We start from the raw sequence: 13,488 nt of genomic DNA, 5'->3' as shown, positions 1-13,488 counted from the left end.
AATATATTCTTCTTAAATTGTAATCAAATAAGTAGAAAGTATAAGGAAAATCAAAAGAATTGTATCTAATAATGTGGACAGACGTTAAAAAAAAAACAAAGACAGGATTGAAATAAAAAAAAGATGTAGTTAACATCATACAGACAGATGGATAACATCATAATTATATAACCAAAATCTCTAAGTTGAAAAAGTCTTATGAAAAATGAATGCTTCAGTACAGCCAGTGCATAGTACATCTGGTGTCTCTTCAAAAGACACTTCAAAATAGTTCCTTTTCCCGAGAGGATGATGACTGACATTCTAGAGACAAAAATTGTTGAATGTGCAGTCCTGGAAGTATGCCAGTCAAAGTACACCAGTTTCCCTCCCTTTTGTTTGTCATATGAATTAAGTGTAATGATTGGGTACACCTAATTATTTTTCTTTCTCCAATCAGAGGAGAAGAATCACATTACTGCCCTAAATATACAAAGAAAAGATCCACATCCTCTCTTCATAACATCTTCATTGATGTATATATGTTGCATTCGACAATTTTCACTGCATTTCTCTTGGAATTTGATTCAGTTGTTGAACAAGCAATTCTTAAGTTTCCAGTTTTTGGTATGTTCAGGCCACCCTACCATGCAAAAGAGTCTGGTCCTAAGCATTGAAAACATGCGATGCCATATACAGTGTACATGGAGAGAAGGTGCCATATTTGTTTTGTTGGAACGGGAGAAGATGTGTTTGTTGTAAAGAAGATAACAAAGCTATTGGATGCAAAGTTTTATTGCTGAGAACTCAAAATATTGTCTGCTAACAACATTATAGATATTTACACCATTGAAAACCTTTGAAGCAAGGGCATTATTATTGTTCTGTCTTTTCTTTATATTGTCATTCCAGTATTTCTTAGCTAACTAAAATAACACATACATAGTATCTTAATTATTGATTCCACATCAAAGTGTCAGCATCAGTTTGGTAAAGAAATTAAATGCTTTTGGGGATAAGTGGTTAGCCAATAAAGGGGGTTCTTAAATTTTTGTAATTTCTAACCTTTCTGACTGTCATGCTGGGAAAGTTGACATTTTTACTTGGCAGTTTTATACCATAGGTATAAATCTATGAATAACCATTGTGAAATGGTAATGTGTATAGTTGTATCAGAGTTTTTTTTACTTGGAAAAAATATTTTAAAAATTTCCATTTGCCTGGAACATTTAGGCTTTGACATTTGTTCCTTAATATGGCAGAAAGAAGAATCTAAGTCATCCTTTGGTTTAGCAAGCTTTTAAAAAACAATTAAAACAACCAATTCACCTATCCAGTCATGCTGAAAATGAGATAGTGTTTATAAAGTTGCTAAATTTGCAGTTGAAGAAAGCAGTGGGATACTCAGTTAAATTGGCAGAAGGGCATACAGCGGCCTGCACAGAGAGGCAAGCTTTTTCAGAGTTAAAGTGGGGCATCCTTCTGTTTCTTTCTTGCTGGAAAATTTATATATAAAAAATTGTGAATTATATTCCAGCACTTGATGACCAGTGGAGAAGTTATGGCTCCTGAATATTCGTTGCCTTGACTTTGGTTTCAGATCACAAGTTGCCCTTTGTTGTCCCAGTTACATAAATCACCTATCAAGTTCAAAGCAAAATAGCACATTAAGAAATCAAAATAATTTGCTCTTGTTGGATTTAAACTCGAGCTGGCTTTAATGAATGTCAGAAATATTTACCTCTTAGCCACATAAGCATCAAAGAATGACTTCAGATTTCATGGTTATCTGGTTATCAGTGCATCAGTGAAATTTTTATATTTCACTCCACACTCTATTGAATTATTGTAAGTATTTTACTTGGAAAATCCAGCAATTCGTGGCATAACATAAAATAAATTACTGTAACCAGTATATAAATTATACAGTAATTTGAATTTCTAATTGTAATCTGTCTCTTTACTATTACAGTGACAAAACCATCCCACTGTACACCTGGTGAGCTTTTGCCAAAGAAAGACAAATGCAGCTCCTATTTCCTTTGTGGCTACAATTCTGAACTCCAGGAGAAACAGTGCCAGACAGGGAAAGTCTTCAGTCCTACCAGAAAACAGTGTGTCCAGAAGTACAGTCTTCAAGATGATTGCATTCAAAGTGAATATGATTTATGCTTTTGATCCTGCAATGCTAATATATATATATATATATATATATATATATATATATATATATATATATATATATATATATATATATATATATTGTTATGAATATTTGATTTAATTTATATCTGATTTATTTGTTTGTAAGCTTTAAAATCTTTTTATTTTTTAATTTCATTTCGTGTCAAAATAATGTAGTTTTGTTTATTAGGAACTCGATACTTTTCCAGAAAATAGTTTGACCTTGACTGATTCAGTTGTAAACGCATAAGGCTGACCTGGTTTCTGACCTTAATTCAAAATTGGTAACAGCCATGTGAACAGGTTCTTTTTAATTTATTTTTATTGTGGGAATAATAAGAGTGAGATTGAGGCTATACTGAATATGTGACCCATGGCTTGTAAATAGTTTTAGTGAAGTAAACAACTTTTTTTCTCGGAGTGAAATGATTGGTTTTTATCAAGGTCATACTGGGGCTACATGATTTTTTTATATGTAAACATGATCACATGATCCTCTCTTTTGCAATGAGGCATTTCTGAAATTATGCATTACTTAGTTTTAATAGTGATGCCTCAAGATAGACCTCACAGTCTGGGCTTAAAAACGCTTGATGTCAAGTCATTTCCATCTGTTGAAGTCAGTTTTTGAGTTATATGTTAATTTTTCTTCAGATTATTTGGATTCTAATAGATTAATTCATTTCTCTGGAAATATTTTGATTGGTCATACAGAATTCTTGGCCGAGTGGTCTAAAGTGCTCTACGTTACAGATCACTGCCATCTCACCTCTCTCTGCGTGGATTAGAGTCTAGGATTTGGCCAGTGTGGGTATGTGAGAAAGCTTGCCAGTAACTTCTCGTGGGTCGGTGGTTCTTCCCGGGTTTTTCCAAGTTTCTTCCTCCACCATTAATACTGGCCGCCATGCATAGCCTATCATGTGCTGAATAATGGCATTAAACCCAACAACAACAAGAGCAACAATCTCAGAGCTAGTGGTATTAATGCAGAAATAAAGATGTATATCAGTAAACAGCTGCCCCTGATTGATAAATTGTTTCATCATCCTTCTTCACTCAAATGTGCAAGAGATCTTTGTGTGCCTTATCATCCAGTTGCTTTTGGAACTCATTGCTCACACTCTAGTCAATGATTCTATGCTTTTTTAGAGATCCATACACAGATAAAAAGCCAGACATGCAGTACACCAGATTGATGCTGAAAAGCATCCACTCTCCAGCGATTGGCCCACATTGCATCCATTAGCCCAGTCATGACTTTGCCATATTATTTGTACACCTTGATCTCTGTATATGTGTTAGCTTTGACAACTTGCTGTTGCTGCCTTATCCTTGGGAGTCTGATGCTTAGCTAAAACACAAATGTCACACTTCCAGCACAGGCTGATTGCTGTTGCCTTTCTAGATTGAGCAGCATTTACATACGGGTAGCATGATACCTGAACTAATTCCCACATGTAAGCCACTGGGATTTATTGAACCTTAACCTAATACTCATCACTGTTATCCAGTGGGTGTTCTTGTCATCTTTAGTTGCATGTCAGCTGTCTACTTGGTGCTGGACATATTAATTGGAGTTTTTACATCTTGTATTGGCTTTTGTGGTGGTGATAATAGTCATCAGTGGTTTTGTCTGCCTGCTGTTATGGAGATTCAACCACCACTTATGGGGCCTTGTGATGATGATCATCAACTAGCTAGTGCCTGTGGCCCCTCAAACCACTCTTTGCCCAACTTGACCACACAGTATTAATATTAGTACCTGAATGGGGTCACCAGCCTTTACTTTGAGGCATTCAACATCTCCAGCCCCACCTGCCCGAAGAACTTTGCCTTTATTCTAGCTGCTATTGGCCATTGTGGGGCCCTCTAGGACAGGTGTCCCAGTTAATACTAGGAAAAAACTCTGACCAAAACCAAGGGTGTGATATTTTGTTTGACCTGGTTTGTTCACAGGGACTACAATTGGTACTGGAATTCTAGAACACCCCTTATACAACTACTTATGAGTCAGGAAAGTTTCCATCCAAAGTTATTGTTGTGATTATCTCCATGGTGCAGTCATTGGTAGCAGGTAAATGTTGTGTGCATCATGATTGTTGTCAGGGTATTGTGGTCCATTGGTCTTTGATAATGCCTCAAAAAATGGATATAGATTCATTTTTTAGTCATTTTTACTTCCTTAAATTTGTAGTACATGATAAAACAAACCTGTTTAGAATGGATAAAAGTGCATTACTTGTGTGAAAGAGAAGTTGTTGATTGCATTGTATATAAGGTCAGTTCGATTGCCTGATTGTCTGTCACAGCAGTGATCACTTGCAGTCCATTTTCATTATTTGCATAAATCATATTTTTTGTTTCCTTGTAGTTTAAGTCTTGGATATAGTTCTGTTTAGGTGATTTTTGTTTAATTTGGATGACAAAATGTGTGCAAGGTTTGAATGATTTTCTTTTGGTGATAAATTGCCACTGACAGTATATAGAGTTGTTATATTTCTATGTTAGTCAAAATGTTTATGCACTTTTTATATTAATATGATGTTAAGGGGTTGTTGTTGTGGGGTTTAATGCCATTTTCCAGCCCAAGATAGGCTATGTGTATGGCGGCCAGTATAAATGGTGGAGGAAGAACCCTGGAAAACCCCAGGAAGAACCACTGTTCCACAAGAAGCTACTGGCAAGCTTTCTCACTTACCCACATTGGCCAAGCCTGAGACACGAACCCACAGAGACAGAGGTGAGATGCAGTGATTCGGAACGATGAGTGCTTCAGACTACTTGGCCACTTTGGGGCCCCCTAAAAGATTTGAATAGAAGGATTCTACAACATTTTGGGGAAGAGTTATGACCCCTGACTGATCATTCTCCTAACATTGCTTTCCCAATGCATGTTGCTCTTTTTTTTATGGCACTGAATAGCATATTGTAGGGAGTAGGATAAATTAATCCATTCTATGCTAATAGTTTTGTCTGTCTTCCTGGCTGATGATACCTTGCTGTAACCAGCATACATTATACAGTCATGCAAATTTTGTGATTGTAATCTGTTATCCCCTTTATGATTACAGTGACAAAACCATCCTCCTGTTCTCAAGGTGAGCTTTTGCCAAAGAAAGACAACTGCAGCTCCTATTTCCTTTGTGACTACAACTTTGAACTCCAGGAGAAACAATGTGAGTCTGGGAAAGTCTTCAGTCCTACCAGAAAACAGTGTGTCCAGAAGCATGGTCTTCAAGATGATTGCAGTCAAGGTGAATATAATTTTTTGCTTTTGAAACCTTGTCTACTACCAAAAATAGTGTTTAGACTGATAACCTCACAACTAGTGGTATTGCTGCAAGAAAGCAGATGTATTTTAATAATAGAGTGTCCCTGATGGATAAATATTTTATGATACTCCTTTCCAGAATGTGTGGAAGTGCTTTATGTGTTTATTATCTAATTACTTTGGAACTACATTATGCAAAGCACATAAGCTGGTCTACATGTGAATACCCTAGCCATTGATGCTATGTCAATCTACTGTCACAGCTGTGTCCACTAACATTTCTGTGAGACTCTAATTAAGTGCCAACCATGTTGTGTTCTCCAGCTTGCAGAAGTATTTTTTGTATTATTATAGTTGACTAAATGCAGACCGGTGTTGTATTATCATGTTAATTATGTCTCTTTGTATTAAATAAAATAAAGGGGACAGAATAAAAGAAAAGTTAAAAGGTATGCAGAACCTCCATGCGTAAGAGCTAATGGTCATAGTTGTGTATCAGGTCAACTTGTTTCAGTTATAACTTACATATAAAAGATGGGGGGGGGCGCGAGTGGCCGAGTGGTCTAAAGCGCTTAACGTTACGGATGACTGCCATCTCACCTCTGTCTGCGTGGGTTCGAGTCTAGGATTCAGCCAATGTGGGTATGTGAGAAAACTTGCCAGTAGCTTCTTGTGGGTCGGTGGTTCTTCCCAGGGTTTTCCCGGGTTCTTCCTCCACCATTAATACTGGCCACCATGCATAGCCTATCATGTGCTGAAAAATGGCGTTAAACCCCACAACAACAATAGCAACAACATTTCAGTTGATCAATCAAACACTGTTATAAATGTTATTATTTAATATGATTAATCTACCTTATATGAATCCACTCATTTAGAAATGTGATCAAAGATAACAAGGCAGCCATTGAGTGCATAAGGAGTGGAAAACTTCATTTCAAAATTATGCTAGCAATCTGTAAAGGTATTTGATGCTGCCATCCAAGGTGTAGAGATGTGCATTTCTGATGTGGAATCTTGGATGACATGTAACAAGCTGCAGATGAATGATGATAAAACTGAGGCCATTCTGATTACAACAAAAAGACTTTCTCATTCACATCCTTTACCTCAAACAATAAATATCAGCAACACCAACATTAAATTCACACAGTAAGTATGAAACCTAGGTGTTACTCTGGACAGTACTCTCACATTGCACCAACATGTCATGAACATATGCAGTCTTGAGCTGAGATGCATCAGCTCCATTCACAAATATTTTTCAGTTGATGCCACTAAAACACTTGTATGTTCATTAGTACTTTCAAGACTGAACTATTGTAACTCAATTCTGTCTGGTTCATCTCAATATCTACTCCAGAAACTTAAAAACGTTCAAAACACAGCTGCTCGGATCACACTTAGAGTACCACAATCAGAGCACACCTCCCCGCTGCTCTGTACCCTACACTGGCTATCCATTCGATCCAGAATCAAACACAAAATTTGTTCTCTGTGCTACATTTCACTGAAGGACTCCAGTCCAACATACCTATCCAACCTCACCCATGTGTACACACCAGCAAGATACTTGTGCTCCTCTTCTGACAATCGTATACTCATTATTCCCACTATGAAAACGAAGTCATATGGACAACGTTCTTTTGCATACCAGGACCCAGCAACGTGGAATGAATTGCCCACTGAACTTAGACACAAAGACACAGTGATCCCATTCAAGACTGCCCTTAAAACTCACTTATTTTGACTGCAAGAACAAACTTAAAGATCTAATAATGTATCCTACCTAAATATTTTCAGCATGTTTTTTATGTTTTCTAATTTCATGGTGTTTGTTTTTTGTAATCATGTCATTATATATGTTTTTTATCTTATAGGTGTTATCTAATGTTGTAAAGCGCTTAGAGCTTCTAAAGATCAGATGCTATACAAAGTCCTCATTATTTTTATTATTTTATTTAAAAGAAGCAAACAGCTTCATTAATTAAAAGGTCTTTATTGACAATTTATTCCCAATATGATTATAAAACAAGTATTAAAGAGTCATGTTACCCACACACACACACACACATACACCTCCAGTTTTCTTGATGCTCAGTGAGAATGGCTTCCCATGAAATTTTGTAAGGTCCTCTGTAACTTGCTCCATCGCTTATAGTGCAGTCTATATTTTGGGACCCCATTGTGTGCAAGATATTGAGGGAGAGGTGTATAAAATGTATTGGTTGCAATATATATATAGTTTACCTCTCAGTCAGTGACTTTATTCAGAAGGCCATTAGTTCGATATGATGGAGTCAAAAGTGAGACTTACTTCTCTTTGAATCCAATCTACATCCCATGTTAGGGAAAATGGTCATTACTTCTGAGTTGTCATTATAGTATAGGACCTCCTTCTCTAACTAAAATAATATATATGCCTTTGTAGAGTTATTAAAAATGGATAGCAAGTAATGTAATTATTGTTAGACTGGTGGGTGCAAGATTAGTGCAGAGAAAATAAGCCACATCATCGTTTTAGAATTACAAGCTTGTTTTCTTACAGTGAAGTCTCTTTGGCACAGTAATTTCTTTGTGGAAAATACTGTTGCTGCTTGCTACATGTAACAGCATTGGTAACATCATTGGTTGTATCATGCCAAGGAAATGGAAACTAAGTGCCTTTCAAAGGATACGCTGAGGCAGATGACCCAGGTTGGCCTGGGTGGATACTGCATCTGTGACCATTGGAATACAAGACTAATGCTGTACCATCTGAGCTACCTTGGCTTGCTAAGATGGGAGGTGAAAGGAGAGTTTTACATGAATTCTCTCCTCTCATGCTTGTGGGACTTGTTATTCAAAAGATATGTGACAACAGTGCAGTAGTGACTCTTGTTGAACCATTATGGACAATGCAGCCATGTTTTCTCTGGTTTATTTGTGTGTTTGTTGGTTAAGCACCATTTTGAACATGTTAGTGGCTATACAGTGCTGAGGAAGCTCTGTGCCTTTTCTAAGATCACATTAATGCAGCCAACCTGGATTTGTCAGGTAGTTTATTGAACAACTAGCTACCCTTAGACTACAAACTCGGTGCTCTGCTAGCAGAACTACCATGGCTCCTGCCTGTCAAGACAGATAATTTCTAAGCAGTCAGGCAGTCTTTCCTGAGTTACAGTCTGGTTGGCTATATCATGCTGAGGAAATGGGCACATGGAATCCACCTGTCAGTAATGGCCATAGTAACTAGCATGGTACACTCATGTAGGCACATGGAATCCACCTGTCAGTAATGGCCATAGTAATTAGCATGGTACACTCATGTAGGCACATGGAATCCACCTGTCAGTATTGGCCATAGTAATTAGCATGGTACACTCATGTATTGATATCACAAAACCTTCCCCCTGTTCTCTTGATGAGTCACTTAGTCAAAGAGATAAAATGGCAGCTACCATTTTCTTTGCAACTAGAATGCAAACTGCAAGAGAAACTGTGTCCAAAAGCTTAGTTTTCAAGATGATCACAATCGAGGTAAATACCATGCTTCCTTTTGAGCCTACAAAGCCCTTGTAATGATGCTTATTCTTTTGTTGACAAAAAATAGTTGCTTCTCACAATAGAATATTACTACTAAGTACATACACTGTATATCTCAAGGGAGTTAATAAGGATGTTGTTGTTGTTGTTGTAGGGTTTAACGCCATTTTTCAGCATACAATAGGCTATACATGGCGGCCAGTATTAATGGTGGAGGAAGAACCCAGGAAAACCCCGGAAAGAACCACCGACACATGAGAAGCTACTGGCAAGCTTTCTCACATACCCACATTGGCTGAATCTGAGACTCAAACCCACACAGACAGAGGTGAGATGGCAATGATCAGTAACAGAGAGTGCTTTAGACCACTAGGCCACTCGGGGCCCCAACAAGGATATTACTACTAGGTCTATACACTGTATACCTCAAGGAAGTTAAAAAGAATATTACTACTAGGTCTATACACTGCTTACATCAAGGGAGTTAATAAGAATATTACTACTAGGTCTTTACACTGCTTACATCAAGGGAGTTAACAAGGATATTACTACTAGGTCTATACACAGTTTATCTCAAGGAAGTTAACAAGGATATTACTACTAGGTCTGTACACTGTATACCTCAGGGGAGTTAACAAGAATATGACTAGTAGGTCTATACATGGCTTACCTCAAGGGATTTAACAAGAATATTACTACTAGGCCTATACACTGTATACCTCAAGGGAGTTAACAAGGATATTACTACTAGGTCTATACACTGCTTACATCAGTGGAGTTAATAAGAATATTTTACTACTAGGTCTATACACTGTATACCTCAAGGGAGTTAACAAGAATATTACTACTAGGTCTATACACTGCTTACATCAAGGGAGTTAACAAGAATATTACTACTAGGTCTTTACACTGCTTACATCAAGGGAGTTAACAAGGATATTACTACTAGGTTTATACACTGTGTATCTCAAGGAAGTTAACAAGAATATTACTACTAGGTCTATACACTGTATACCTCAAGGGAGTTAACAAGAATATTACTACTAGGTCTATACACGGCTTACATCAAGGGAGTTAATAAGAATATTTTACTACTAGGACTATACACTGTCAAGGGAAAAAGCAAAATTTAACTGCTTAAATAGAACATAAATTCATCTGTAGTGGTGTGGTGTTATCTACTGTAGTAATCATATTGCAAGAAGTTTTGCATAAAGAAACCAGAATTATTGTGATTAAAAAACTGTCTTAATTGATAAAATATTTTATCATGCTTCATCACAAGAATGTGTGAGAAAGCTCTGTGCCTTAATGAGCCATTTACCTTGGAACTTCATGATGCAGCCCACTTAAAGCTCATGAGCTCTGGCCATCATGTACATACCCTGACCAGTGATGATGTACCATTTGTCAAGGTGCATGTAATGTATAACATAGATGATGAAAGGTATTGTTATGAGACTTTCATAGTGCTACAAAGTGGAACACCACTATGGTAAATGGAGAACTTGCTTTGGTGTTAGTACTCAACTATAAGTATTGATTCCACATATAGTTGGCTTTTCAACTGGTGATTGAATTCAATAGGCCTTCAGTCAGGTAAGGTGGATTCTAAAATAAGATTTGTTCTCAGTTGATCTGCCAACATACATGCCACGTAATTAAAATTTTCATCAATTCCAAGGCATCATCATAGTAAAAGATCTCATAAATAGGAAAAACAATTATAAAACTTTGTCAAATTAGTTAATATTAATGAAAGAAATATATGGATTATTGTATTTACAAAAATGTTTAATTGATATCTCCATGATGTTAAGAGGAAGTGAGCATTTAATCCCATTATTACACTGTCTGTTGGTACAGGTATTTCAAATACATTGATAATTCCTATGATTCCCATCAAAATGTGTTTTATGTTTGTATAATGTTCTTTTGGTGACATATTACCAGTTAAAATGTGTTGATATTAAGTGGTTCATTGTCTTATGGAGTATCAGAGTGTAAATGGATGGAGTATCTTTCTTTCCAAAATGATGTTTTTGCATTAATAAGAAACGAAACAATTAATATCATAACACACAGCATTTCATCTGTAGCTGTTCATTTTGCTGCTCTTAAGACATGAAAAAGTACATACACCGCTTTAGGAAAAGATTCTCAATTGCAACATATCCTTAAAATAATTTCAAAAGGAATACAATTTGATAGATCCAGAAAGTGTTCGCTGATTGAGGATCATGCATTTCTCTTAATAAAATTATGTCCAGTATTGTTATCCACTGCATTACTTTATGGAGAGTTCTTACTGTTCATCCAGCATGGAGCTATTTATTGTGTGAGCTTAAATGAGTCTTTTACTTTCCAGTATTGCATGAAATCATTTAAAGGAATTATGTTTCTTTATTGTCATATTTACAATCCTTGATTATTTCACATGGTTTTACCAACAACCATTGCATTTCAAATTTAGCTTGCATGGCAGAAATCTTAGTGAGTTTGATTTCTGGGATTCCAAAATGTCATTTGGGGGAGTTACAGCCCCTGACAGCCAGTTATTCTCTCCTCAGCTCCTGCTGCATAGCTTTGTGTGTTGTGTTTCTATTTGAATTTAGGATGCATTTTATGTGTTGTGTTTCCATTTGAATTTAGGATGCATTTTATGTGTTGTGTTTCTATTTGAATTTATCATGCATTTTATGTGTTGTGTTTCTATTTGAATTTATCATGCATTTTATGTGTTGTGTTTCTATTTGAATTTATCATGCATTTTATATGTTGTGTTTCTCTTTGAATTTATCATGCATTTTATGCGTTTCAACCATTAATTTCTGAAAGAATGGGGAAGGTAAGGGCATTTTTCATTGAGAAGGGTCTGTTCTGACAGTCATGATATAAAGATATGTATAATTTCATGATGACAATTCTTCTCCAATTAAAATAAAACAAGTAGAATCGTTATGAAAAATAAATAGAAGTATATATAACAGTGTGGACACTGAAAACCCCCCAGGAAAAATCAAGATAAAAAAGAGGCAGGTAACAACTTAAAAGACAGATGGACAACATTATAGCTAAGTATACATTTATTCCAAGTTGAAAAAGTGCTTAGAAAAATGAATGCCTCAGTACAGCTAGCTCCAAAATGATTCTGATTCCTGTATTGAATTTCACATGGGCACTGACTCTGACATTCTAGAGACCAAAAAGTGTTGAATGTGTAGTATGCCGGTCAAGGTACACCAGTGTGCCTCCCTTCTAATTGTCAATAGCAAAATGTGAAGTCCTAGAAGTTCTGATGACTGGATATGCTAATTGTTTGTTCTCAAATCAGTCATCAGAAGAGAAGATTCAAACTGCTGACCCAAATTGTTGTTGTTGTTGTTATAGGGTTTAACGCCATTTTTCAACACAAAAATAGGCTATACATGGTGGCCAGTATTAATGGTGGAGGAAGAACCCGGGAAAACCCAGAAAGAACCACTGACCCATGAGAGGCTACTGGCAAGTTTTCTCACTCACATATCCACATTGGTCGACCTCGAGACTCAAACCCACACAGACAGAGGTGATATGGCAGTGATCCGTGATGGAGAGTGCTTTAGACCACTCTGCCACTTGGGGCCCCCACTGCCCTAAATAATACAAAGAAAAGATCAACATTCTCATTTCAGAAATAATTACTAATGTCTTCATTGATGTACATACGTCACATTCAACAATTTTCACACATTTCTCATGGAATTTGATTAAGTTGTACAAGCAATTATTAAATTTCCAGTTTTTGGTATTTTCAGGCCACCATACCTTGCAAACGATTCTAGTCCTTAAGCATTGAAAACGCATGGTGCCATATACAGTGTACTTAGAGAGAAGGTGCCATATTTATTTTGATGGAACTGGGGAATATGTGTTCATATTTCAATTATATTTCTATAAGTTATAAACAAGGGAATGAAGATGTTGTGTGCAAAGATTTTTGCTTAGAACTCAAGATGTTCTCTGCCATGGCATTATAGATGTTTACACCAATGAAAACCAATGAAGCATGGGCAATATCTTTATTGTCTTTTCTTCATATTGTCATTCCAGTATTTCATAGCTGATTCACCATGTACACAGTATCTTAATTATTCATTCCACATCAAAGTGTCAGACTGGCCATAGGGTTGAGTTATCAGCTAATAGGGCAGGTAGTGATAAACAGTGTTAGTATCAAGTTTCGAAAGAAATTAAATGAAAAAACTTGCTTTTGTGTATATGTTGTTGGCCAAAAAAGAGGTTTGTTTGTACTTTCTAACCTCTCTGATTTTCATGCTGGGAAAGTTGATGTTTTTATACTTGGCAGTTTTGTATCATAGTGAAAATCTCTCAAGCAATCATTATGAAATGGTGAGGTTTATAGTTGTATAAAAGTATCTGATATTGAAAAATGTATTATAAAAATTGACTTTTGCCTGGATTATTTAGGCTCTGACACGTTTTCCTTAATGTGGCAGAAAGAAGAACGAAAATCATCTTAGGGTTAG

At 36.3% G+C, this 13,488-nt stretch overlaps 1 protein-coding gene across 3 annotated transcripts in view; it reads left to right on the top strand.

Annotated features, from left to right (window-relative positions):
- The window catches only part of LOC149807286 (chitin-binding domain protein cbd-1-like), a 95,844-nt gene that overhangs the window by 38,661 nt on the left and 43,695 nt on the right, over window positions 1–13,488 (top strand). For all 3 annotated transcript variants that reach the window (XM_089936323.1, XM_089936260.1, XM_089936202.1), the window contains 2 exons: window positions 1,952–2,134; window positions 5,235–5,417. In XM_089936323.1, the coding sequence (XP_089792449.1) occupies window positions 1,952–2,134; window positions 5,235–5,417 (366 nt within the window). The remainder of the gene's footprint in view (window positions 1–1,951; window positions 2,135–5,234; window positions 5,418–13,488) is intronic.

This window comes from Sinohyriopsis cumingii, chromosome 1 (genome assembly GCF_028554795.1).
Source record: "Sinohyriopsis cumingii isolate HCF-2022 chromosome 1, ASM2855479v2, whole genome shotgun sequence".
Classification (NCBI taxonomy): Eukaryota; Metazoa; Mollusca; class Bivalvia; order Unionida; family Unionidae; genus Sinohyriopsis; species Sinohyriopsis cumingii.
Note: the sequence above shows the minus strand (reverse complement) of the source record. Positions and strands in the feature narration are given on the sequence as shown.